Here is a 27023-nt window from a genome sequence, read left to right on the forward strand (position 1 = left end):
TCGTCAAACTATTTTAAAGTTCTTTATACAAAATTAAATAATTTTGTCGGTTTATTTCTCTACTCTAAATTATTTCTAAAAACGATATAAATCTTAATGAATCGTTATCTCAATTCATGTAAAGAATGTTATCAACGGAATGTCATACTTTGGCATAGCATTCCAAAGATAAATACTAAAGATGGGCTTAAAGATCCGGAACCGTCGTAATGATCCGGATCTTTGATTTGAACGAATGATTCGTAGCTCACATTTTAAAGGTTCGCCAGATCAGCAAATTATCGGTCCATTTGTACGAAAATGACGGAAAATGGAAGTGCTCAAAACCAGCGTTTCAGCTAATCAGTTGGGTCGGTCAATAACTGATCATTAGCGTTTTTCACAGGCATCGTTGCATTCATCTTCGCCCGCTTAGGCGTTGTGAGATATCGTGAGATAGGAGTCTGCCCACGCTCGCTTGTCCCGTCGATATGAGCGTTTTACTTCCTTCTCAAGATCCGAGTATCGTTGACGGGCTAAGACTTTGACTCCTCTGGTTTTTGATCGCTCTATCGCGGCTTTGGCTTCTCTTTGCTCCTCTATCTTCCTCCAGGTCTCATCAGTGATCCATTGTTTTCTCTGTTTGCGCAGTTCGCCCAGATTGTTCTCGCTGGTGGCGATGAAGGCATTCTTGATGGCGGACCATTGATCTTCCACGCTGCCACCTTCCGGAATATCTGCAGCACGCGTCTCCGCCCCAGCTCTTCAACGAAGGACCGTTTCACCGTGGCATCTTCCAGTCGGCGTGTGTTGAACCGTCGTCCAACTCTCTCCTCCTGCCGACGAATCCGCGCAATGCGCAGGCGTATTGTTTCGCGCTAAGAGTCGTCGCCGTAAAATCAGTCCGTATTCTTTCATTATCGGATTCTCGAACAAATTGATGTTTCAGTAACAGTAGGTTGTTGGACCAAGGTTCCCTATCCACCGGGATGCCATCTTAGGTATAGCTTCCGGGGAATAGCATTTCATACTCAGCCGCTGGATGTCAGAACACACGCTGTTGGAGCCGCACCTCCTTGGTGCATAGGCGATCGATCAGTCGGGTCATTTTTTTTAAAGTCCCACCCAACACCAGGACTAGGCTAGTGCGCTTTGAGCGACACACAGTCGCTTTGGTAGGGCCTGCTCGGGGACACATGCAGCTTTTTATAAAAGTTCAACAGAGCCCACTATGGAACCCCACCACATACTAGGCAAACCCCACAGGACGCACCCTTTCACTCTAGCTGATGTCAGAAGGACAACAGTCCCCAGGCTTCACTACCAGCTAAGTACGCAACCCTACGCAAGTAAGTACGCAATTGCCATCGGAAGACCAGTGGAAGCGTGAGTTTTGGAACTTGTGAGGATCAGAGCTATGTTAGGCGCCCCTTCCAGGATGTCAACTCACCAATTGGGTGCCGCAATAGAACAACTTCTATTGAGGTTTCGGACCAGATAGTGGGATCGAATTTCGATCTTTTTCAATCACCATCCGGATTAATAAAAAGGTGTAGACAAGCACCTGCAAAGTACCGCGACTATGTCCCACCCACATTAGGTTACCTTACGGTTCCGACATTTTGGATTAAAGACAACATATTCTCATATTTTTGTATAACAGTAATTAATGATACCATATGTCAAATATAATTGAATTATAACCTATATAGATATTGTCATTTCTTTATTCAAAGAGAGGGTTGTAGTATTTTACACTTCTAGGTCAAAACATTGTTATGATACGTTAACCTTGTTTATAACTATCTTTGAATCCGCCGTTAAACGGTATTCAGGGTTTCCGGCTAGGCACGAGAGGAACTCGGCATTTGGGTCTGACGATGGATCGAGGGCATTCATGGTTTGATCATAGTCGGAGACGGACGTATATCACAAACCATAAAAGTTAACCTCAAGTGGAAAAGGGCACTTATAAGACCGAATTAATGGTTCATTACTTTGACATGTTGAAATAAAGCATCAGTAATGCATCGCTAAATTCGTAAGACTAGTCCAGAGTATCGTTATCTGACAGAACAGTTGATATAAGTTGATATATAAACTGATCTAATGCAATTAGTAGGCTGACCATACGTACCGTATTTAACGGGACAGTCCCGTTTTTTAGGCCTTATTTTGCTGTCCCGTCGTAATCTAAAAAATCCTCAATTTGTCCCGTTTTTCATTGATTCTTTCAAAGAGCTGCAAAAGATTGTTTAAACAAATTCAATATTTTAGGCAGAAGTCTAAAATCAAATACATAGAAAGTGATTTTTTGTGTGTCTTTATTAGAGAGATTTGCAGCCCTCGGCTAGCAATGAAAGTGGACGAAACCTATAAAAATACTTTGTATACGAGAAAGGCAAAAAGTGTAGGATGTTATGTTATTAGTGTTGCTTTTAAAATAATGCTATCTATGCCGTTTAGCATTTTCCATTTATCGACTTTTCTTAAGGTTTTTAACAGTTTATGACAACAGGTGCTTTTCCGGGAGTTCTTACAGTTTCATACAGTTTCATTTGCATTTTTCATGATTTTTTCTGCTTATTCCGGAGGCATTGAAATATTTCGATTAACTTGCTAGGCAAGTATTTCCTGAAAATCAGGTCACGCCTCAACGTCAATAAAATGAAATGCAGGGACGGACATTCTAATTAAGATTTAGTTTATTTGGGATATTTTTTTGATTCTTCCGAAGTAGGTAATTCATTTTTATTTTCAAATCTGTTTTACCACATATTTTTAAATCATTTGATTCTTTTCAAAACATTAAAAACCATTCAAAGTCTTCTGAATAATTCTGAATATTTCAAAATCTTGGCATGGCATTGCATGAAAAAATGATTTATTGATCAACTAACCAAAATCGAGTTTAAGGCAGTTTCAAACCGAGAGAAAATTTGGTCGGATTAAAGCCTAGATGTAAGGTCCTCACGTACTTCAACGCTAGTTTACACATCAAGAGCTTGCCTGTAAATTTCGCTCCCATGTGTGTGGACGGGACTTATGAGATTACGTTATGAAAAATTAGAAATTCGGCCCGATTTAAAATACAATCCGTCGGAAATCTCCGAGAGTCCGAGCTGTAAACCAGACTATAAATTGGCCATCATGATTTTCTTACTTTTCGCGACGAAATTGCATAGGTCCTGCTTTTATTTTTTGGGAGCACATGGGAACAAAAATCAATTGACAAGATTCCTGATGTAGGAGGGTACTTTTAGTGTCTTTTAAATCTATTTCGATCAAAAAGGACTGTGAATTGATTACACATTTATTCTCATGCGCCAACCATAATGATGGAAATAGTTAAAATGACATTTTAATAATGTTCTTTCCTTGTTGACATTCTTGTTATTCTTATCCGCAGAAGTTTTCTCACTTATATCCATGAAAAAGGGATTTGGCACGGGAAATTAATAATACCACCCTATTGCTCTTTTCACATTCGTCATCTGATATTTTTTCTATTGTTTGTTATTTTCAATGGTCTAGAATTGGAAAAGTTTTTGATATCGGTCAATAATAAAATCCTTAATCCATATCTAAGAGTAGATCGAAATAAAGAGCGGATGCTAAAGTTTTCCACACGTCAAAAAACTTTTGAAGACTTCAGAATTTCTTGAAATTCTTGTAATTATTATTTGGTCATAGTCAAGTCAACTTCAAGAAAAACCACTCGTGAACAAATGACTGGCTAGAGGAAGAAAAGGATGAAATGCAATGTCTCCGTGCGTCTGTGCAGTTAATGAAAAACGAAGAACTGAATGTCAGCCAAGCGTCCGATCATCCAACGCACTTCATTCCGGCAACCATCACGAGAAAACCGGAAGATTGAAGATTGCGTTAGTGGACAATTATTTGCCTTCCTCGTACACGAAGATGTCATTTTCGAATAGCTACTTCGAGGGAAAATTTCAAGTCTATGCTTCCCAGGACGAGATGAAGTCAGATGCAGAACTGGTGAGCACCAGTTTTTGTGGCAGGAGCAGTAGGGATATGTAAACGGGTCCGTAAGTGCAATCCAATCCAATCCGCACGAGGGTGAACGAGGCACGATATAAACAGGCGCGGAACAGACAAAACTCGATTTTCCGGAGGAAAAAGCGCCAGCAGGAAGATCGAGACCGTGAAGAAACGGAGCAACTGTACCGCGCTAATAACACACGAAAGTTCTATGAGAAGTTAAACCGTTCACGTAAGGGCCACGTGCCACAGCCTGATATGTGTAAGGACATAAACGGGAACCTTCTTACGAACGAGCGTGAGGTGATCCAAAGGTGGCGGCAGCACTATGAAGAACACCTGAATGGCGATGTGGCAGACGAAGATGGCGGTATGGTGATGGACCTGGGAGAACGCGCGCAGGACATAATTCTACCTGCTCCGGATCTCCAGGAAATCCAGAAGGAGATTGGCCGGCTGAAGAACAACAAAGCCCCTGGGGGTGACCAACTACCAGGAGAGCTATTTAAACACGGTGGTGAGGCACTGGCTAGAGCGCTGCACTGGGTCATTACCAAGATTTGGGAGGAGGAAGTTTTGCCGCAGGAGTGGATGGAAGGTGTCGTGTGTCCCATTTACAAAAAGGGCGATAAGCTGGATTGTAGCAACTACCGCGCAATCACATTGCTGAACGCCGCCTACAAGGTACTCTCCCAAATTTTATGCCGTCGACTAGCACCAATTACAAAGGATTTCGTGGGGCAGTACCAGGCGGATTTTATGGGCGAACGCTCCACCACGGACCAGGTGTTCGCCATTCGCCAAGTACTGCAGAAATGCCGCGAATACAACGTGCCCACACATCATCTATTCATCGACTTCAAAGCCGCATATGATACAATCGATCGGGACCAGCTATGGCAGCTAATGCACGAACACGGTTTTCCGGATAAACTGACACGGTTGATCAAAGCGACGATGGATCGGGTGATGTGCGTAGTTCGAGTTTCAGGGGCATTCTCGAGTCCCTTCGAAATCCGCAGAGGGTTACGGCAAGGTGATGGTCTTTCGTGTTTGCTATTCAACATCGCTTTGGAAGGGGTAATACGAAGAGCAGGGATTAACACGAGTGGTACAATTTTCAATAAGTCCGTCCAGCTATTTGGTTTCGCCGACAACATAGATATTATGGCACGTAACTTTGAGAAGATGGAGGAAGCCTACATCAGACTGAAGAGGGAAGCCAAGCGGATCGGACTAGCCATCAACACGTCGAAGACGAAGTACATGATAGGAAGAGGTTCAAGAGAAGACAATGTGAGCCACCCACCGCGAGTTTGCATCGGTGGTGACGAAATCGAGGTGGTAGAAGAATTTGTGTACTTGGGCTCACTGGTGACTGCCGAAAATGACACCAGCAGAGAAATTCTGAGACGCATAGTGGCTGGAAATCGTACGTACTTTGGACTCCGCAAGACGCTCCGATCGAATAGAGTTCGCCGCCGTACCAAACTGACAATCTACAAAACGCTAATTAGACCGGTAGTCCTCTACGGACACGAGACCTGGACGATGCTCGTGGAGGGCCAACGCGCACTTGAGTTTTCGAAAGGAAAGTGCTGCGTACCATCTATGGTGGGGTGCAGATGGCGGACGGTACGTGGAGGAGGCGAATGAACCACGAATTGCATCAGCTGTTGGGAGAACCATCCATCGTTCACACCGCGAAAATCAGACGACTGCGATGGGCCGGGCACGTAGCCAGAATGTCGGACAGTAACCCGGTGAAAATGGTTCTCGACAACGATCCGACGGGCACAAGAAGGCGAGGTGCGCAGCGGGCAAGGTGGATCGATCAGGTGGAAGATGACTTGCGGACCCTCCGTAGACTGCGTGGTTGGCGACATGTAGCCATGGACCGAGCCGAATGGAGAAGACTCTTATATACGGCACAGGCCACTTCGGCCTTAGTCTGAATAAATAATAAAAATAATACCTCTTGAAAAGTTGGTGTCGATATGTGCAATATTGTAATGCTTGGCGGTACTTGGATAGTTTAGTCGAAACAATAGGGTCAGGATATTGCTGATCTCAACACGAAGGACTCCTCAAGCGGTCTCAGTCTGTTAAACAGGATACGCGACAGAATGTTGTACGCCAAGTTCATAAACGTGATCCCTCTGTAATTAGCACACTCTAGCCTGTGTCCTTTCGTATAGATTGGGAATATGAGGCCATCCAACCAACCGGCAGGCAGTTCTTCATCCTCCCATATTTTCTGGATAATGTGGTGGATCGATTGATGCAGCTGCTGACTTCCGTGTTTGAGAAGGTCGATCGGGATCTCGTCCTTCCCAACAGCATTGCTTTTTTTTATCTTTATAAGGGTGTTTTTTCTTATTTGCTAGACTTCATCACTGAAGCAGCATCACTGTTTTTCAGCTTGTTTAGAACCTTCGTTATCTCGTCAAGCGTTGGTGGTTGACCGTCGCCGACTATGTCCATCTTGCTCCTTAATACACTTTCATTTTCACCGTTCAACAAATCTTCGAAGTGCTCCTTCCACCTGGCTGCCACCATAGTCTTGTCTGTCAGCAAACTCCCCTCTCGGTCATTGCACATGGCGAGCACTGGCGCAGTCTTATGCCACGCGCCATTGACAGTTGCGTAAAACCTCCGCATATCGTTTCCACAGAGAAACAGACGTCTCACTCAACGCATGTTCCTTCGTTCACCTTTTTAACGGTTTATTTAACTTTTTGTAGGTGGTCAATCGGCCACCAATGGCGCTTTCATCGATTTTGCTTGTGTTTGACGTTTGCACACTACCGCCATCTGGTTGCCGCTTGGCCACACACCGGGATTTTTGCATTGGGCGACAATGTTTGCGTGACGATGATTTTGATTGCATTCTGTTCTAAGTGAGACGTCTGTTTCTCTGTGTCGTTTCTATCCATGCTCTCATGCGCTTCGGCTATCACACTCTCTTCGTGTTGCGTGTTGCGTTTTTTTTTCTGCGGTGGATTCGCTTCTCTTCTGCCCTTGCTACACTACACCGCTCTCTGTTGGAACGGCCGTCATTCACTGGCACTCCTCATAAAAAAAAACATTTCGTTGGCGTCGCTGTGCCTAACACTTCCTGCGCTGTTGTAGTCACAGCTTCGTGAATATTTTCCCACAATCTGTTGACGTCGCCAGATCCGGTGGCATCTCCTACCCGCTCGTCCAGCTCCTGGTGGTACTGTGCAGCAACTCCCTCGACTGACAAGCCTTGGATATTGAAACGCATCGTGCTGTTGTTTCGTGAGTTCTTTATGCTGGAAAGTCTGGCCCGAATTTTTGCAATTACCATCCTTACATATTGTGATGGGCCGTAGGCCTTATCAAGGCTCTCATAGAACTCATCCTTCAGGTCATCAGGTTTATCTTTCGTTGGGGGTAGATGCTGATCAGGCTATAGTTGAAGAATTTGCCCTTCATTCTCAACACACAAATGCGATCCCTTATCGGATTACGCCGGATAACACGCTTCATCTGCTTCCCTATCACCATGAAGCCAACTCCACGTTCTGCTCTGTCATCACCGCTATAGTAAATGTGGTACTCGAATAAAGTGATCCATCGCCCGGAACTCACGTTCTACAGTTCTGGGCCAGTTTTTCCTGGATTGCTGCCACACTGAATGAACGATGGAACCAGAGAGAAACAGATGTTATTTTTTGTAGGTGGCCGATCGGCCACCGATGGCGCTTCCATCGGTTTTACTTGTGTTTGACGTTTGCTCACCTGCCTGCCGTTTGTCCACCTACAGTGTATTTAGCATTGGGCGGTAATGTTTTCGTGACGATGATTTTGATTGCATTTTGTTCTAAGTGAGACGTCTGTTTATCTGTGATGGAACTGTTTAGAGTGAGACGTCTGTTTCTCTGTGGTAAGAGGCTAAGGACCGCGAAATGGGGTCTATTTTATGCCTGCATGCATTACCCAGCATTTGCCATGCCAAAGCTAACACACCATAGCATAAGACAAATAAATTTTAATTGTGCCGATCATTCAAAATAGAAACATCATTTCAAGATTTCATTGTTTATACTCCTTTCGTAGCGCAATTATTTTTCATGAGTCAGCATAAGCCACATGAAATCGCATACCTTGCTCTCATATCTGAAATTGAGTTATTGCCAGCCATAGCTTAATGAAGCAGAGATCACAAACAAATAAAACACAACATAGTCGTTTTCCGAGCTGTATTTAAGAAAGTGGGACACACTGGATTAATAGAAAGATAAATAACATGAACCATCTTCGATACGAGATAAAAAAAGAGAAAAAATCTAAAAAACCTACCCTAGTTACTGCCTGCACTACCCTTAAATAATTAGATTACTGGTAAGAAAAAATACAAGCCTAAGTCTTATCGTTCCATTCTTATAAACTATCCAAAAATGCATTCAGATCATCGAGTTGGCACTCCTTTGCTGAACAGGCTACCAGCTTCACCTTTTGCGAAAGCTGACCGAATTCGAAATCCTTATCTGATTTACCGAGAAATACAGCATCAGCACTGTTGGCGTCCACCGACTGTAGTTGACTGGTACGCGTCTGACGAACTAGATTTCTGGAAGAATCAAACGTCGTATAAAATAATGAATACACTACAATATAAGAGCCACACTTACATTTCCTTTTCCAGCAAACTCTTTATGACTCCCTCTCCCTTAGCCAACGTTTCGTCCTGTTTATTACATAGAATAATCACCGGCAAGTTAGTCGTAGCTTTATCGGCAAGAATGGTATACAGAAAATCAGCCACATCCCGGATATCTTTCTGCACCGTTACGCTATCAATCACAAAAACGATCGCCTTCGACAAATTTTTGTACTGATCGAAAAATTTCCCACGTAACCGTTCATGACCGGGAACATCTACCAGCCGTAGCTCGCCGCTGGACGTTGTTAGATAGCCCAGGTTCTCCTTGATCGAGGTAAACGTCTCCTTTTCATCGTCCAAAATGAGATGTGAAAACAGTAGCGTCTTGCCCGAATCGCATAGGCCCATTAGCAGCACATCTGACCGCGCCGTGCGTTTCTTCTTCCACACGTACAAGAGCACTTGAATGATGCGTAGAAAATAGATAGCGAAAGTTAATTACAACAATACGAGCAATTAAGGCACCGCAACATAATCGTGATTTTTGGGTGGTTCCCAAATTTTGACAGGTTATTAAAACTACATAATGTTGCCTCTGTCTGCAAGGCCATGTCATATTGCTTTGCAATACGCTATTCGACTTCAATCTACATTGACGCAAGTATCCATACTATCAGCTTGGTCAAAATGAACATAATTATTCAAAAATATGCAAAATGGGCATTAAGTATGCTACATCTTATCGATAAAAATAAAAAAAAACTTTGCCGGTTATGAATTAAACCAATAAAATCCCTTTCCTAAACCAGAATTTTTAGAATGGTATTGAAAACTTTGCATAATGTGTTAATTTATAGCTTGTCCATTAATAAATTCACCACATGATTGTAACTTAACGGATACGTAATATTTCGGCTTCAACAGCAAGGCCGTGTTTAGCATCGCGTGCTAAACATATCACACACAAGTTTTAAATAATTTTCTAATCAACTGAAGGGATGTGTTTTAGTTAAAGATTAGGAATGTTATTTTCCAGCTATTCTTTTAAACATTAGTCTTTATCGATGACACATTAGAAGACGATTTTAATCATTGTAAATATCAACAAAAATTACTTTCAGTGGTGCCGTGAATCGCATGTACACAAAGTTTGGGAACCACCGTAAGTGGCGAAAGTTCAGAGCAATGGATACTTACTGAGAGTAATGAGCACGACGAGTACCGCAAGAAAGATTGGCGTCTGGTCCAAATCCCCTTCCGGAGCTGGGCTCCTTTTGGAGCCGGGGGTTCCCGCTGATCCGTCCATGGTTCCGTATCCAATTTTGAGCAGGAAAAGATGGGAAAATGTGCAATCTAGGCAAGTAAACTGGAAAATGTAGAGGAGCAAAACACACGACGGATCACTCACGGCACGGAGAAAACGAAACGATGATGACCACGTCTGATGACAGTTTGTGAGAACGTCAGCCGCTTTTCTTTTTTCGGTTTTCTTCGGAATGATGTTTTCTTCGCGTTCGGGCTTGTCTTGTCAGTTGCCACTCGGATAGGCCTTTTTTACGAGGGATGCCAGGGGGAGAAGGCGGAGCACTGAATCCCTACCCCAACATGTGCGACATCTGGATTTGGTTCTAAACTGTAAACAACAGTGTTAATTCTCTACAATCTTTTTGTTATGGTGAGCCAATTTTTATGCAAACTTTTTGTTTCGATATTTTATCAAAATTAAACACTCAATCAGGCAGCAATATAACGATGTGGTATGCTTGAGATACCTGCTTGATTATAGGGACTCGAAAAAGAATTTATTTGCAGTAACTAACCGAATATAAAAATGTTCGCATTAACGATTTCGCCCTAACACCGGTTCTAAGCTTCGATGCAGAGTACACGAGCTTTGTTCGCCAGTGACAGGCGTATGAGGCCCTTGAGGGATGCATATCGGTGCATGAAAAAAAATTTTTTTCACTGCCACCAGGGATGCCAGATTTGAAGACATGTCTTCAATTTGAAGACATTTGAATCTCTGTGAGGGATCGTTCAAAAATTACGTCCATCGTTTTTCGGCAGTTTCAACCCTCCCCCCTCCTGTCACAAACTGTCACAAATAATTGACCCCCCTCCCCTGTACGTACATGTCTCATTTTTATTTTAGCGATTACTGTGATTTATAAACCATATATATCTTTTTATATATATCTTTTTCGTACACTATTTTCACAATAACATAGTGAGTTATGTCCCTTACTAACAGTTTGAATGTTTTTAAAATGCAAGTTGTTTCTAAAATGCTTTCAGTATTTTTTTCTTGTGGACGGACGTCACATAAGACGAACCCCCCTCCCTCCCCCTGTCACAAACTGTCACAAAACTCTGACCCCCCTCCCCCCCTCAAACCTTGGACGTAATTTTTGAACGGCCCCTGAAGACATTTATTTCATGAAGACATTTTGAAGACTTTTCAAAATATTTGCGAAGATTTACCTTCTTATTTAAAGATACTTGAAGACAATCAATTCGTTCATTCGGCATTCGTTCGGAATAATTTGATTACTAACTTATAAATTTTGCGACTTCTAAATGCATATAATATGAATATTACAAAAGTTATACATAATAGACTAATGTTTCGGGCTTAAAATTTCAAACGTAAAAACACATTTACACTAGCCGGTTGACATTTTTTAGTTATGTGCTGGTTAAAAAATTCCCGGTGGCAGCATTCGTTTAAATTTTCCTTGGTAGCATGGCTTTTCGAAGTGTCTGGTTAAAAAGTATTTCGATCATTGTATCAGAACGCAATGACTGATCTAATTCATTTCAAACTGCAAAAAAAAGATTTCTTTTATGATTTATTTGGCTGTAATCATTTTTTTTAAATTTCTGATCATCTGATCTTTTCGGTATTTCCAGAATACCCGTCGAGAATGAGAATAAATTTTGAAGAACTCGATGCATTTTCCGTGGATTTTAGAAATTAATTTTCAGTGAAAATTCGTTTTAAAAAATTAATTCGTGTAAAATAGGGAGAATTAACCATGAAAATTTTGAGGAATTTTTCATGAAAATTCAAAAGAATTGAAATTGAAGATTCTTCTTAAATTATCTTGGAAATTTATAACAATTTCAGTATGGGCAAATAAAGGGATTCCCCCAAAATTGAAACGGGGAATTCATCTTTATTTCCACTAACAAATGTCTATTGTTCTTGAATCCATTTTCATTTCCACAAGAAATTTATCTTGAATTTTCGTGGGATGTACTCCGGATTTGTATTTGAAATTTTTGGTATGTCTCTTCGGATTTTCCATGTACCACATTTTTACGGAAAGTTCTAAATTTCCACAGGAAATTATTTTCAATTTTCTCAGAAAACTTTCTTTAGTTTCCATAGAAAATTATTACGAATGTCGACAAGAAATTGAAATTGTTCTGGTTTTAAATGGATATTTCTCAGAATAGCCACGGTAAATTATTTTTAATTTGTACAGGAAAATCTTTTGAAAAAAAAATTAGAGGAATTTCATAAACAAATCCGCCAGAGTTTTTATTAAAGACTCAGTAGAAACTAGGGATCCTATAATGAGAGATATGCAAATACTTTTCTAGACGATTCAGCAACGCTGTTACTTTTGTGAGCAAACGCTTCCAGCACTTGCCGCATCGCAAAATGTAGAAGCTTGTATATGACTTTGCATTTGATAAAAATTTGGAATATGTTTGTCTGTCTACTAAAAGTGTTTAAATCTCGAGCAACATATGATGACGGCCGAAAAGCCAACAATGCTGAACCGAGAAAAATGAGGTTCAAGTTTTCTAGGACTAATTTAATTCATTTATTGAAGTAGAAACACATTCCATGGCTAAAAACATGTCAATGCTATACGTAAATGGTTATATTATAACAGCGAATTTAGATTAATTAAAACACCATTCGAAATCTACAAAATTTCAGCTTAAACAAGAATCGGGCCGTTTACTCGCATTACCGGCAGCACCTCTGGCTTTTAAGCCGTTCGCTCAAAGCTAGTAATATCATCGGGTTTGTTTAGATTTGTTAGTCAGAGCAGTTCTGCTATGCAATATATTGATAACCTAGTAAGAATATGCATTTTAAAATAACTTAAAGCCAGATTTTCAAATAAGCAATGCAAAAGTGAACGGCCTAAAAACCAAAGCAAACGCTCAGCATAGTAGTTAAGGGCGCCTATCAAAGGACTTAAAAACCACTATGGTGCAAATGGTTTATGAGACGTTCACTCAAAATAGCAATGAAAGTGTTGTTTAAGGAATATCAAGAACGGAGTTTTACCTAGCATGAAGATGCATTAACAAGGCAATCGTTAATGCTAGAAAACCGAAAATCATGGTTTTGGTTTATAAGCCGTAATCATATGTTACGCGAGAAATAATCATTATCACTAAAATAAAAGTCCAATACAAATAGGTAAAACCTGAGAGAGAGAAGACAGCTCGCTTTATTTACGTTCATCCTAATGTCACTGCGATCCAGTCACTGCGAACCGAAAAAGTAAACACTGCGATGCAACTTCAAATGGTCGTAACCAAAATTATTTATTTGGCGATTTATGTTTGCAACTTTTCTTATATTTGTTACAGTGATTTGAACCCGTAATTATCCATGTGAATGATCCCGTATTATGAGAAATCGGTTTTGTTCCACGTTAGGATGGTCATAACCATTAAAATCAGCTAATTTGAACAAGTTTTTATTGGAGTGAAAAATGTTGCTTCCGACGTTATGAAATGTTACTTTGATTTGTTGAGTTTCTACGGTTTCCACACAAATAAAGAAGAAGAAGACATAGTAAATAAACGATCTGTCAGTGCCCGCATAGTTGAAAAATGTAAGCAATATTGTCACAACTTTAAACTTCTTTTAAGTCACACATTCACCTTTCGTCATAATGTTGCTGAATTGCTTCACTTTAGCTATATTTTGATTTCGAAATATAAGTTATTTCAACTCAACATTATCTCTTGATGTTTCACAAATGCTACAAACACACTCACAAATTTTATTGATGAAATTTAAAAGGATTTTATGCCTTATCGGTAGGACCAATATGTGTGCGTTTTCTTCGACCAATGTGTTTTCTTTTGACAAACTTAATCCACTTGTGAAAAGCAGCCATATTTCAACGAAACTGATTGAGTTAGCTTGTTCGCAACGTAAGTATTTTACATTGAAAATACCTTTAGAATTGAATTATAAATAAAACTAAATATTTCTCACTGTTTATGAATCGATTTTAGATGGTTAGCTGCTGCTGTGGTTCCTGTAGCCTGAACGCTTCTTGCGTAATAATGCATGTTTTGGACGCTTTTTTGGCCGCCTCGGCTGCCAATAGGACTTTCGAACGTAGTCCAAAAACCATATGAATTGCGAGATGAATTGCTGGTTTCTTCTACCGTAAACATCCGGTGCAGCAGTTGATGTAATTACAATGGTTCAGAGGTAAGTTTTTCTTTCTCAATAGTGATACTGATGGGGCAGTATAAAATAGAAAATTTGTTTTGCAGCGCCGAATAACAGAACCAATTTCGAAGACAGACGCTACTTCCATGGACCGGTGTGACACTTACGTTTTTCGTAAGTTCTATTTATTATAAATGTAAGACAATATTTTTGCATTTCCATTGTTGTTAATGATTGAAAATTTTAATAAAAGTTTATGAATAACAACATTTTAACCATTTTATTTTTCTCAAGAAAAAATCCTATTGGAAACGATCGAAAAATAATTAAATCACAACTTTATAGGCTAGGGTGATACTCAATTATTTATTTCGTACCATCCAATTGCAATTTCACTTTATAGTATATTGTCTAACATCGCAAAACATGGATTATACTTCGACCTTATGATATGAAATCCAACGAAAATTTTATTCGCGAAAATGGCTTGTTTTTTATGGTGACCTAATACTAATGACACACTGATGGTATTCGTACCATGGTACAAGTTGTACCACAGGTGTGTCGCCTTGTACCATGCTGGTACAACGTGGAAAACCATGGTACAATATGTACTAGGGTATATAACCGTGGTATACCACGGTCCTTGTACCACCAGTGTGTCTTTAGTATAACTTAACAACCCTTTCCACATATAGTTATTTGGCCGATAACCGTACAACAAATTGTCAAAACCATTCGTGATAGGGTGCGCTTACAGTTCTGGTGAATTGAATATGGAAATGTTAGCATCGCATATCTCTCATTATAGGATCCCTACACAGAAAGAAAAATCATTAATGAAATTAAAAAAACCATTGGTTAAAATAAAAAGTTGCATTGGTTCTTTTTCGTAGAGAGTTGCGTATGTTTAAAATAAAATAGCACTAGCTTTTGCGTCAACGATGTTTCAAAAGTGGCATGCCGCTCTAAAATTAAAAGTGTGAACTTTCAAAATAAAATTTTACAACTGTCAAATCCAAATGGTCACACTGGGGTAAAAAGAGTGGGATTTTTTCATTCAGAAAATGATATTTTATTTTGCCCCAAAAAGAACCTCCCAAACTATTACCGTTTTCCATATTTTCTTTTTAAATTTAATAGAATACTAATCGGCTTATTTGTTTTAGTTTTATTTCATTGTTTGAAGCTTGAGGTAACTCTCGAAACAATATTGTAAAGGTGGCCTCTTCAGGGCCACTTGTCGGACCGCGTATCTTAGCATGCTGATACGCTGATACGGCCGTTTCCTCCGGTTACTAATGTTGAAATATGTGTGCTATTTATCTGTAAGAAAACTAACATAAGTAAAAATTACGCTCAGTCTTCGACCAGCAAAAGCCGCGCCTACGCCTAACTTCGTTCTCACCATTGAATCCTCGGGCACTGCTCTTGATGACTCGAATGTATACTTATTCCTGTTTTATTCTTGAATAATAAATGTGACTTACCTCCCGGTTCCTCGGTAATTTTCTCCGACTTCCGACACCGAACTGCTCTGAAAACAAGACCGCAACAATCGGGCTTGGAGCGGAATATGAGCGTTGCGAACGAATTTTCTCCTGTTTTTGCATACCAGGCATCATGATGCGATTATACGGAAACTGAAATAAACTTCAATTGATATTAAATTCTAGCAAAGATTCTTTGATTTAAGTGCACTTAATTTAAGATGCACCACCGAGTAAAGAAACCTTTTGAAAAAAAAAAACTGAGATCAAAACACAAAGTGCTTTGTTATTATTGTGACACTAGAGGGAGAGAGCGGGGTGAGAGCAAAAGTTTTCGTGAGAGGCACTTTCAGTTAGACTTAATAAAATAATGGTCAAAAATTTATATTATTAACATGAAAAACATTCATGAGTGCATGTGAAATAAAATGTGTGCTGCTTATTTACAGTATTCTATATGTGTTAAGCCCCAAACGCAGTACAACGGAACGGCGACGGAAACGAAAAATTTGACAGAAAATATATATCAGATCTGCCGCTTCCGTTGCCGTTCCACTATATTGCGTGCGGCCTTTTATTTTAAAGCAAGAAATATAAAAAGTTAGGCAAATCGCAGAAGATATGAAATAACTATATAATTTTTGTTTTTTTCACCACTTCATAGCATGGAATACCATAGTGCCCCTGATTAAACGATTTTTTTATTTTCTCCGTTTTGCTGTTTTGTTTCGTCGGTGTACCTATCGTTCATTGATTTGACAGTTCTACAATTTTTGGGCTAAGTGGAAGAACTTTTAATTTCATATTGAGAACAAGAGAAAAAGAACTTTCAAATAAAAAAAATACTTTCATAAGAATTAGTTTAACTTTTACTTTTGAGAAAATTGAGCACTTTTCAAAATAAAAGTGCAAAACTTTTATTGAAACAATATTTGTTTTTTGTGTGTAGTAGAAACTCGTTACACTTTCTTGATGAATTCTTCCTTGAATTCCTTTGGCATTTTTTCAAGAAATATCTTTGGGCAAACTTCCAGTATTTTAACTGGAAATCCCTCTATGAATTTCTCCAGTAAATCCCTCTCTGGAATTTTTTTTTGAAATTCCCTTGAAGTTCCTCCAGGAATTCGTCCAGCAATTCTCTCAGAGATTTTTAAGAAAATTTCTCCAGAATTTTCTTTGGAAGTACATCTAGGAGCTCCTTCATAAGTTCGTCCACAAATTTCTTCGTAGGATCCTTCAAGAATTCCGTCGGAAAGTCCTCCAGTCGTTTCTCCAGAAATTCCTTAGTTTGTTTCTTCCACGACGTTCTCCAGTAGTTCTTCCAGGAATTCCTCTCGAAGCTCCTGCAGGCATTCGTTTGGAATTTCCTTCAAGAATCCCTTCGGAAGTTTCTCCAGGAATTCCTCTTGATGATGCTCCAAGAATGTTGCCGAAATGTATACTCTGAAATATCTCTGTTATTTCCTCCAGGAATTCTTTCGGAAATTCCTGCAGCAATACCTCAGGAAGTTCCTCCAAAAAGTTATCCAGAAGTTCCTTCGGAAGTTTCTTCTGAAATTTCTTCAGGAACTACACTGCAAACTCTTTCGGTAATTACTCAGGAAAACCCTCCAGGAATTCTTCCTGAAAATCCTACAGAAAATCCCTCAGGAATTCCTCCTGTAATTCCTCCGGAAGTTCCATTAGCATTTCACCCGGAAGTTCTGGAATTATCTGGAATTTATCTGGAAGTTCCTTCAGAAAATCTTCTGGATGTTCCAATTCCTCCGGAAATTCCTTCAGGAGTTCCATTAGGAAGTCTCCGAAAAATTCATCAGGAATTTATCCTGAAGTTTCTCCAGAAATTCTTCCGGAAAATTCTTCAAAAAATCTTGTGGAAGCTTCTTCAGGTATATATATTCCGAATCCCTACAGGCAATTCTTTAAAAATAAATTCAGAAGAATTCCACAAAGAAATTCAGTTAGAAAAATCCGTTGGAATTATATTTAAAGACTGATTAAAAAATCCAAGGGAAAGTGATTGCCCTTACTCATGAAGATTTAAAGAATATTCTTTTGAATTCTAACAATTTGAGTGTTGAAAAATAAGGTGTTAAAACAAGGAGATGCTTGAAATTATAAACCTATTGGATTTTAATTTTTTTTTCACTGATAATCATAATTTTGATATTGAAGACATTTGAAGACATTTTTACTCGACTGTGAAGACATTTGAAAATATCCCCTGGCATCCCTGACTGCCACGCTAAAACCTGGAGCTAAATAAACAAAAACGAAAAACTTGTTTTTCGGCCACAAAATCTAATTTCTTTCTTATTTTTGCAGTGCAACACTGCCACCTGAAAACGTTTTCACTTTTGCGAGCGAAAAATTTGCTAGTGCTGCACTAGCAAGCGCAATTTCGTTTCTGCGAGTTGAAAATTTTTAGCGCTTAGCAGTCACACATATGTAATATTGCAAGCGAGCGTTTGCTAAAGAGTTGTCATTTGTTTGCATGCAATCGCACTTTCAGTTTAGTCAGACAGGCATATTTTTGACAGTTGTTTTTTTTCTGCGAGCAAAAGGCTCGTTGCCAGTGATTTGCTTGCAACGTCGCTTATACTAATGACACACTGGTGGTACAAGTACCATGGTACAAGAATCTTGAAATGAGTACCATACCAATTAATGTCTTTATTAAAGATAGTCTTGGAATAATTTTCTTGTTCTCTTGTACCATGGTACAAGTACCACAGGTGTGTCCTTAGTATTATATAGTAAAACTGACAATGATACAGTGATCGTTCGCTAATTGGGGCACGACCTCACCCCAACTAGCGAATGCCGTTCGCTAATTGGGGCGTTTTGACAAGCGTCAATGTTGTTTACTTTTTGCATTAGGCTTTCAGCGATCGTGTACGTACACGCACGTTTCACTCACACTTTTACTCGGTTTGTTTGCAACCACGAGCAGCTGTCACGGCAAAATCAAATGGGATTGTTTGCAACCACGAACCTGCGTTCGTGTTGGTGAGAAATGTCGGCGAGACCCTAATTGAGCAAAGGAAAATTTTACGCGCCAGAAAATATCGATCCCGCCAAATACGGAAACAGAACGTCAACGCGTTTTTGACATAACATTCTGACGTTTAGCTGCTTTTTAATTGTGTTTCGCCCCAATTAGCGAACCCCCAACTAAAAAGCGCCCCAACTAGAAAAAACCCAACCAGCGAACGATCACTGTATAGTCTAATCTGTCAAAAATCTTTGCTAAAAGCAGCATAGTAAAATTAACAACATTCGTGGTTATTTCAAATATGATTTGCATTCTGCACAAATCAAGTGGTAAAATGTTTTTAATTTTACCCTCGATATGGTCGGCGTTACTACACAGAAAAAAATTCCGTGGTAAAAACTACTATTTTGTAGACTACGCTCTGTTTTTAAAACTACCATGAAATTTCAGTAAATTTTACCATGGTTTCAGAGAAATTCACCACTGTTTCAGTTCATGTGACAACATTCCGCATGGGCCACAGTTGATTTTTACTGCGCGCATGGTAAAATCAAACGGGTTTGTTTTCTGCTGAAAATCGTCGGTGCATATTCTTAAAATAACCCTCGGAATGGTAGTTTTTACTGCAATATTTTTTTGCGTGTATGCAGTTGTTTTCAGTGTATATTATAGATAGTGGAATATATAGATGAGCGAAGATAAATCCTCTGTCTCCAAACGAACTGTCAAACGTGTCTCCAAACGAGCATGACGTCACGATTTCAATGGAAACGTTAAGGGCTGTGACGTCATATGCGCGTGTACACGGGCAAAAAAATCGACTCAGCCATGCTTTCGCTCATCTATAGATTCTACTATCTATAGTGTATATTAGAGGCCTGAATAAGAGAAACGCGGATAGAAAATATGACTCTGCCAACACTGCATTCAATCCTCTTCATCAAAGAACAACACATGAAAAGGAAGAAATGGTTTTTGCAGATAAAATCTCACAGTCCGCTATTTTATGTGTCCACATCATATAACAATAGAATCCAATAAACAATGGAATTTCATATCATAATCTATTAATGACTAACATATATATTATTGCAAACTAATGTAAAAAACATTCAATATTGTTTATTGAAAAACGGCTAAAAATCGAATTTAGCCGTTTTCAGTATTTGAGCCAACATTTTGGCTGCTTGACAGGTCTCCTGCTCGATTGGCTGCTGTTTTTTGACGGTTCGATTGGCGGCACATATACCTATCCGCGTTTCTCTTATTCAGGCCTCTACACTGTGCCACCAAAGTACTCTTTAATGGGTAAAAAAGTACCCATTATGAAGTTAACTAGTTCAACTCATTAAAAGAGTAAACACCGTTTACTCATTAATGAGTAAACGGCTTATCTGTCAGTTTCAGGCGTAATTTTTACTCATTATTCGAAAAACTTTTTCTCCAATAAAGGGTGAATTTTACTCTTTATTATTCTTTAAATTTGTATTGTAATTGTCGAGGTTATTGTATTGCTATTCTTAAAAGCTGAAGAACATTAATTCAAGCATTAATCTTTATTTGATCATATTTATTCAAAGCAAAATACATGCTATACATTTGTTTATTTGCTATTCGTTGATGCTTAATTGGTGAACTTAAAACGAAAATTTCGACTGGGTGCTTGCTTTTTAGTTCCTTCTATTTGCTGGCAGCAGCTGTTGATGCGGCATACCACTGCTACGGGTTCAACTGCAAACCGATCTGTCCCTCCTTTCGGTCCAAATAACTCGGAAGCAGCTATCAAGCTGCTTCCAACTGTATGGATGAGCTCCTGTCTCCGAAATTCTGAAGTGCTGGCAGATATTGCGCCGAGCCAAACCGAAGATTTTGAACGGTGGTGGAACCGGCGACTTCCTGAAATGTCGTGTCCAGGATGGCGTAGCTTCTAAGCAGTTGTTGTTAGCTAGAAAAACAAGACTTATTATATATTTTTTATTATATTTCAAAAGATGGGAACTTACTTTACTTCAACTCCACCAACATTCCTTTTAGGAGAATGATCTTTGATGATTATAAATAATAGACCAAGGGATTTTTCACCCATTAAAGAGTAGTCTTTCGAAACATGCAAATGGGCACAAAACACTCATTATCGAAAAAAAATAATTACCCATTATTTTGACAGCTCCATATGCTGGTAAATAATGAGGGTTTTTTACTCTTTAATGAGTAATGCCAGGTTTACAGTGTAGTGTATATGTATACACGGAGAAATGAGAAAACTCAGAAATGGGTGATTTTTCACCCACCTTCGAGATAACTGGACTAACCCACAAGGTGAGTAAAGCGTCTGTACCCATAAGTGCGTACGAGTCCTGTACGTCAAAATGGATGTGTACTTTACACCCACCTTCTTGGACCGAAAAAATTGACGGATGGGTGAAAAATACCCATGTGGATTTCAAATAATTTTGCTGAATTTAGAGATTTATCAGATATGAATTGCATTAGACTTTAAAACAGCAAATAGATCTGAAACATCGTTTATTTATTGCATTATAATTGTTACTGTAACACAAATCGTATCGTGATTATAGTAGGGAAGAAAATAGGCAGTCGTTTCTATTATTAATGTGGCGAAGTCTGCTCCCCTTGCTTAGCCAAAAACGCGACTATGGCATTTAGTTGGATTCCGCTCGCTAATAGCCGTATGTCCTTATAGCCTTTTATCGCCATGTGCTTTTATGCTCAACTTATTCAGATCTGCGATAATAAAACATTATTTTTTTATTAGGAAGCCTGTGATTTTGTTGCAAAGAATATCAGATAAAATATGGAATACCGTGGACCCCCGGTAATATGACCGTTTTTAATCTGAACACTTTTTAATTTGAACCCCGTTGGTTTGAACATCGTTCAAATTAAAAATGGTTCAAACGTCATTTACCAAGGGAATCGACAGAAGAAAAATGGAACATCGTGAAATGGAACGCAGAATCAAAACAAACCAGCAAAGAGAGCAGCCAGAAACCAGTTTTTCTGATGCTTATAGAGTAACCAGAAGTTCAAATTAAAAGTGAACCCCGTTAATTTGAATGAGGTACCGTTCAAATTAACGGGGGTCCACGGTACAATGTAATTTTTACTTACTTTAAAGATAATGCCATCTTCAAATGCTATCCAGAGCCCGAGCCAGAGCCAAGGCTATAGTAAGCTGACGATTTTTTGTTTTCTTCCTCAGATTAGATTAATCAGAAACAATTTTTTAATCAAAATTCTCAGTCAAACGATTTGAACTGAATTGGAAAACTTCTAAGTATATTTTCATCCATAAAAGAGGGAAACATACGCACATTTATTTCTATTCTGATCTATTTCAAAGTGGGTGTTTTTGATACATTTTGCATAAATCCAAATCACCCATCTTTTTGACAGCTTCATATGGCACTTTAAGGTGGGTGATTTTTATACATAAAATGCGTTTTCTCAAATCTCCGTGTATGTATGCATGCTGCAGCGTTTCCTGCGTTTCCAGCAAATAAAAATTAGTGTGTATTTAGTTGTCACTGAAAAAAAGCCTTTTGAAGCGATATTTTGAAGTTTAAAATAGGTGGGTAAATATATTTAACCGTGTTCGTGTTTAGGAAAACACAAACACAGCTGATTCGGCTGATCCTCAAATTAAATTATTCAGTTTATAGTTTGTTAAAATTCTAAATTTTATATTCTAGATAATTATATTTTATTGCAAATATGTCTGTACCGGTACTTAAAGCCGGTATTTCACTGAGAAGTTTCTTCATCTTTAATTCCAGCTTTGGCCCCAAAGAGGGAGAGGTAAAAACCTATAAATTATCTCGCGAGTTCAGTTTTGCATGTAATATTTTTGAATGCTTGTTTTTCGTATTTTATATTTAAGGAGGAGAAAAAAATTCTGTTCTATCATCCTCAAGAAACGGATATCGACTCAAAAGTGAAAGATGTTGGATTATGCGAGGCTATCATCCAGTTTAGCAAGTAAGGATTATGTTTTATATATGGCATAGCTATTGCGAACATTCACTTACATACTCACTACTCATTACACTTCGATACTCACAATTAAAGTACTTATAATGCAAAATATTTTATCTGAATATTCAACAATATTGTCAAAACAGAATTAAGAATTTTGTACATTGTATTCCGTAGCACTTTTACAAATGACGACAGCGTTCATGCGATGCATACCCAGAAAACCTGTCAGTTGTATCATCAACCGGAACCCGGTTATTGGATGACTATGATCCTGAATGTCCCCTTCGAACGAAAGACACGTGAAACAGGCGATTATAATGAATATCACGGAGATGATATTCACGACACAATCTACCAGGCCGTTCTTAAGCAATCGTATCGGATGTTTCGTTTGTTCCACGGATCGTTCAAAGATAATCTCCAGCCAGCGGACGATTTGGACGCCGTTGCCAACCTGATTGGCAAATTGGAAGAATTCTACTGCAAGTACATATTGCAGCTGAAGATTAAAGACTGTGACGTGTTGGATGCCTTTGGCAGTGTGCAATACTTGCCACTGAATCAGCTACTCTTCTTGAGAGTACAGAACTTTATTAATATGATTGAATCGACTTTTGAGCCAATTAAGCAGTGTATATTTCTGTACGACGATTATGTTATTTGGAGCGGCATCAATCCACATGACTTGTACACGATCTACGAGTACTTGAACGGTCCAATGTTTCAAGTGAGCACAGAGCAAGAACATTCCCGCAAAGTGTATCTGCGAGCAAACGGTCTGGACAAGACATACAACTTCATGGTGTGCCGCAAAGTGCAAAACATCACCCTGTGTTTGTTTCTAGAGGATGTTGAAAACGAGCAAGCTCTTTACCATGAACTAAACGCAGTGGTTAATCCCCAGCTGACCAGTATCTCTTCGGATATAACTCAACACCTAGCCGAACAGCCGTCGCCGGACGGAAGCAAAGATGATTCCCCCACCGGTTCGAGGTTCATCTATTTCAACGAGCTAAATCTTCACTACCGGGGCACGATCAAGCTGGGGTCTCAAAGGCGAAACAATCCTGGTGCATCCGTTCCGAGTGATGTGATGAATTTGATCGTAGATCTACTGGACGATTCCCGGAAGAATGGACCGGACAGTAACTCATGCAATGTGACGGAGGAAAGTATCCTGAAGACGCACGACGACTATTGGATCGTGAAGCGAAGTTGCAATGCGAGACACGTGTTCATCGTGCTGAACAAGAGCTCTACGCTGATCGACGTCAGCGAGGAAACCAAACGCATTCTGGACCAGAACATGAAAGGGATGTTTTTCTGCAATGGCGACAGCAGGTAAGTAGCCGAGGCGTAGTTATGATTGTGACATTTATTTAGATACTATATTTATCGTTATAATCACTATATCGTATTAGTATAACTTTATATCTTGATCGTTTTAAATTATTTAATTGGGTGTTTTTGTTGAAAGAAATATCCATTTGAATTTCATAGCAAAGCGGCATTAAAGTCGATTCAAAGTAACGAAGACAAATAATCACCAACGATATTCTTTTGCGCAAATTGATATACGTAATTCGAATAAGTGCAATTTTTGTTAACCAATAATACAAGCAATGATATCTTCTTAAATACATATTTCTAACAACTTTAAATAGTGTCGTCAAAGAAACTGTTTAGCATGGCTGTGACATCCGTTGGTCGATACTTCACATATTTCTCTGGATTTTTGCTAAACTGCACATCGGAATATCTGAAACAGTAAAAAAAAATATATAAAATCTATTATTTTTTACAATTTAGAAAAAAATCTTACATCTCAAAGAAAGCATTGTACTGCGGTATGATGTGTTCGGTATTGTCCCGCTTGATACCTTCCCGAAGCAAAACATCCGGAACAGAAATTGCTCGCTGCGTCCGTACGATGTCATCCAGTTCTTTGTTGAAAGATGAGAACCTCTCCTTGATAATGGCTCGTTCCTTATCCTTCACGCGTCCACCGGATGGTTTAGGAATGTCGTCCAGAGGAGCAATATTGGTCAGTAGTCTGGACCACGAGCTCAGATAGGCTTTCTTCAGATCTTGGATCATCCTTTGGTAGCGCTTTTCGCAATCGTGTTCCGTGAGAGCAACGATGTCGATCAGATTCGATCGCTGAAGCGATTTCAGTATGTAGTGGGTGTTATTCAACTTGAAAAGCTGCTTGGTGGCCAGATCTCCGTACTGTTCGGACTTGGTCGCGATGGTGTAGTTCAGCTCTCCGAGTACCTTACGGACGTAGATGCCGAGCAGTGCCTTGTTCTTCTGTTCGATCGACACGGTTTTGTGGGATGCGATGCGATCCAAGTCGTTTGTGTAGACGGATTCGGTTTGAAGAATGCTCCCAATGGTATCGCAGTGTTCCTGAAGCTGCTCTAAAAACCAAATGGTGTTGGAGGTCAGTTCGTAGACAGTGGCATCCTTCGGTACGCTGGAGCCTCCGCCATAACTGATGGTGCTTGAGCTCATGCTGACCATTCCTCCACTAGCGGCATCGTTCTTGACTCCATCGATGAACTGATCCAATGCTTTGGATCCGGTTTGCTGGAGCTTGCTGAGTACTCCGCCCAGTTGCTGTCGCTGGGCCATGTCACATATTTTATCGATGTCAGGCTGGAGGATTTGCACGTGCTTGAGGGCAGAAAAAATGCCCAGTGCAGCGGACCACTCTTTGCGGCTGATACTTCTTAGGACCCTTCCGGTGATGGCTTCGGCATCCTTGACGACCATCTCGATCGAGGGCTGAGAAAGACGTGAAAATACCTCGTTGTGACGTGAGGTCGGAATGATGTCGTTCAGCAGTTGGCGTTCCCAAACAAGAAGCTTCTGGAGGCCCAGCAGTAATACCAAATATTTCTCCAACTCTTGATCGTTGTCGCTACCATACTCCTCTGCTGCAAGAATGTCACCAAAAGAGGAGTTTTTGCGCATAGCCAAGCCAGCTGACTGACCAAGAGTCTGGGCTTTTATCAACATTTTGTTTGCCTTGCGTTCAAATCTGTAAAAGAAGAATTTACGATTATTTTGGTTGAAGCAATAAAGAGTTGTTATGCTCAAGGAATTTATCTTTTTTTTAGGAAAGGAAGATTTTAACACATTTGGCGGGAATTTTTGCTCATTGGATCTTCATGATTCTCAGAATCCCTCCTTCTGCTCTTAAGCCCGTGACTTTGCTTATGGATGGTCCTTGGTGTCAACATTTCCGGTAAAAAAAAATTACTGCCCCGAGTGAGGCTCGAACTCACGACCTTAAGATTATGAGACTTACGCGCTGCCAACTGCGCCATCGAGGCTTACACGCCATCAAGGTCACTTACATCTGTTGCAGCCTTGCTGAAGTGGACTTTTTCACACCGGCATCCGACTGTCGACCATAGTAGCGCGATTTCAGTGGTTCGTTGCCCCAACTTCCACTTTTCTGGTGATCTTTCAGATTCTGCAGCGATCGCATAATTACTTCGGAACGCTCGTCGCCATAAATTTGCACATACTCCCGGCGCAGATTATTGTCCAACCACTGGGCGATGGTGTTCAGCTCTTCCCGGGTGCTTGTCGGCAGCTGTTTGATCGACGGGCAATCCTCATTGGACGAGTCCTCTTCGATGTAGATCATATCCAGCAGATCGACGGGCCTCATCGGGGTGCTGTGTTTCTTCAGCAACGATTTCAAGTGGTTGTTCAACGTTTCGCAGCCGTTGTTGAACAGGCTGGTCACGTTCTCCAGCTCCACACTCTGGGGATTGTTGTTGAGGAAGTAGTCCTTGGCCTTTTTCAGCTTGTTTAGCCCGTCCAGGAAGGCAGCTATGTTGCCCTCGGAGGGACCCTGGTGGATCAAGTTGCATACGTCCTGTGACGCATCATAATGCGACAAAACCTGCTCTAAACAGTTGAGGGTGCTGTCAAGATCTGCCGAGAAGAATGTTATCTAATTAAAAGTTACGATGATAGTAAAGTGTACGATGAATGTTACTTTGTTGTTGCTTTTGGAGGTTTTTGGTGACATTGTACACCGGTAGGATGGTTTGCTCCAACTTTCCCAGACGTTGCTCAAAAGAGTTCAAGATTTTGGACATGGACTGAGTCAGTTCCGAATACTTTTCAACACGATCTTTCAATAAGGCTTGATTGGTTCTCTCCTGTAAGTAAATAATTTGAATGTTGCTGTTCAGTTCGAGGTGATGAAGGTTACCTTTTCTAGTTTCGTTTCTATCTGTAATGTATTTTCCAGTGTGCTCATTTTAAGTTTTGTTAAAAATCAATGTTTTCACCGACGGTAATTTTTAATTTTACTCAATTTATTGTACAGGATTCTGTCGATCCTGTTAGTGATATGATGACGAATCAGATGAAAATAATAAATTCGAGAAAGCGAATCAGCTAATCAAAACAAACGACGAGTGCTACGCGATGAGTTATGAATGAAATTGCAAAATTCTTATTGGA

At 39.8% G+C, this 27023-nt stretch overlaps 3 protein-coding genes and 1 non-coding gene across 4 annotated transcripts; 1 reads left to right on the forward strand and 3 right to left on the reverse strand.

Moving 5' to 3' along the window:
• Positions 1-8196: 8196 nt before the first annotated feature.
• Positions 8197-10095, reverse strand: LOC134215660 (signal recognition particle receptor subunit beta). The gene is made up of 3 exons (XM_062694796.1): positions 9812-10095; positions 8643-9075; positions 8197-8581 (listed from the first exon to the last, which is right to left on the reverse strand). The coding sequence occupies exons 1-3, from the start codon at positions 9918-9920 to the stop codon at positions 8392-8394; spliced, it is 732 nt and encodes a 243-aa protein (XP_062550780.1). The 5' UTR covers positions 9921-10095; the 3' UTR covers positions 8197-8391.
• A 12052-nt stretch (positions 10096-22147) lies between these two features.
• Positions 22148-23939, forward strand: LOC134211407 (vacuolar fusion protein CCZ1 homolog). Its single transcript, XM_062688223.1, has 3 exons — positions 22148-22355; positions 22438-22535; positions 22710-23939. The coding sequence occupies exons 1-3, from the start codon at positions 22272-22274 to the stop codon at positions 23878-23880; spliced, it is 1353 nt and encodes a 450-aa protein (XP_062544207.1). The 5' UTR covers positions 22148-22271; the 3' UTR covers positions 23881-23939.
• Positions 23893-26954, reverse strand: LOC134211406 (exocyst complex component 7). The gene is made up of 5 exons (XM_062688221.1): positions 26770-26954; positions 26551-26716; positions 25898-26486; positions 24358-25578; positions 23893-24294 (listed from the first exon to the last, which is right to left on the reverse strand). The coding sequence occupies exons 1-5, from the start codon at positions 26815-26817 to the stop codon at positions 24192-24194; spliced, it is 2127 nt and encodes a 708-aa protein (XP_062544205.1). The 5' UTR covers positions 26818-26954; the 3' UTR covers positions 23893-24191.
• Trnam-cau (transfer RNA methionine (anticodon CAU)) lies at positions 25801-25873 on the reverse strand. Its single transcript has one exon. It is a non-coding gene; the product is annotated as a tRNA-Met (tRNA).
• Positions 26955-27023: the final 69 nt, after the last annotated feature.

This window comes from Armigeres subalbatus, chromosome 2 (genome assembly GCF_024139115.2).
Source record: "Armigeres subalbatus isolate Guangzhou_Male chromosome 2, GZ_Asu_2, whole genome shotgun sequence".
NCBI classification, from domain to species: Eukaryota; Metazoa; Arthropoda; class Insecta; order Diptera; family Culicidae; genus Armigeres; species Armigeres subalbatus.

Coding starts and splice junctions, on each gene's coding strand:
- LOC134215660 (XM_062694796.1), bottom strand. CDS start 9,920: ATGGACGGATCAGCGGGAACCCCCGGCTCCAAAAGGAGCCCAGCTCCG. Junction 9,076..9,811: donor CGTCGTGCTCATTACTCTCA/GTAAGTATCCAT, acceptor GCATCATTCAAG/TGCTCTTGTACGTGTGGAAG. Junction 8,582..8,642: donor AGTTTGCTGGAAAAGGAAAT/GTAAGTGTGGCT, acceptor TGATTCTTCCAG/AAATCTAGTTCGTCAGACGC.
- LOC134211407 (XM_062688223.1), top strand. CDS start 22,272: ATGTCTGTACCGGTACTTAAAGCCGGTATTTCACTGAGAAGTTTCTTC. Junction 22,356..22,437: donor TTGGCCCCAAAGAGGGAGAG/GTAAAAACCTAT, acceptor TTTATATTTAAG/GAGGAGAAAAAAATTCTGTT. Junction 22,536..22,709: donor GCTATCATCCAGTTTAGCAA/GTAAGGATTATG, acceptor TGTATTCCGTAG/CACTTTTACAAATGACGACA.
- LOC134211406 (XM_062688221.1), bottom strand. CDS start 26,817: ATGAGCACACTGGAAAATACATTACAGATAGAAACGAAACTAGAAAAG. Junction 26,717..26,769: donor TAGAAACGAAACTAGAAAAG/GTAACCTTCATC, acceptor ATTTACTTACAG/GAGAGAACCAATCAAGCCTT. Junction 25,579..25,897: donor TCAGCAAGGCTGCAACAGAT/GTAAGTGACCTT, acceptor CTTCTTTTACAG/ATTTGAACGCAAGGCAAACA.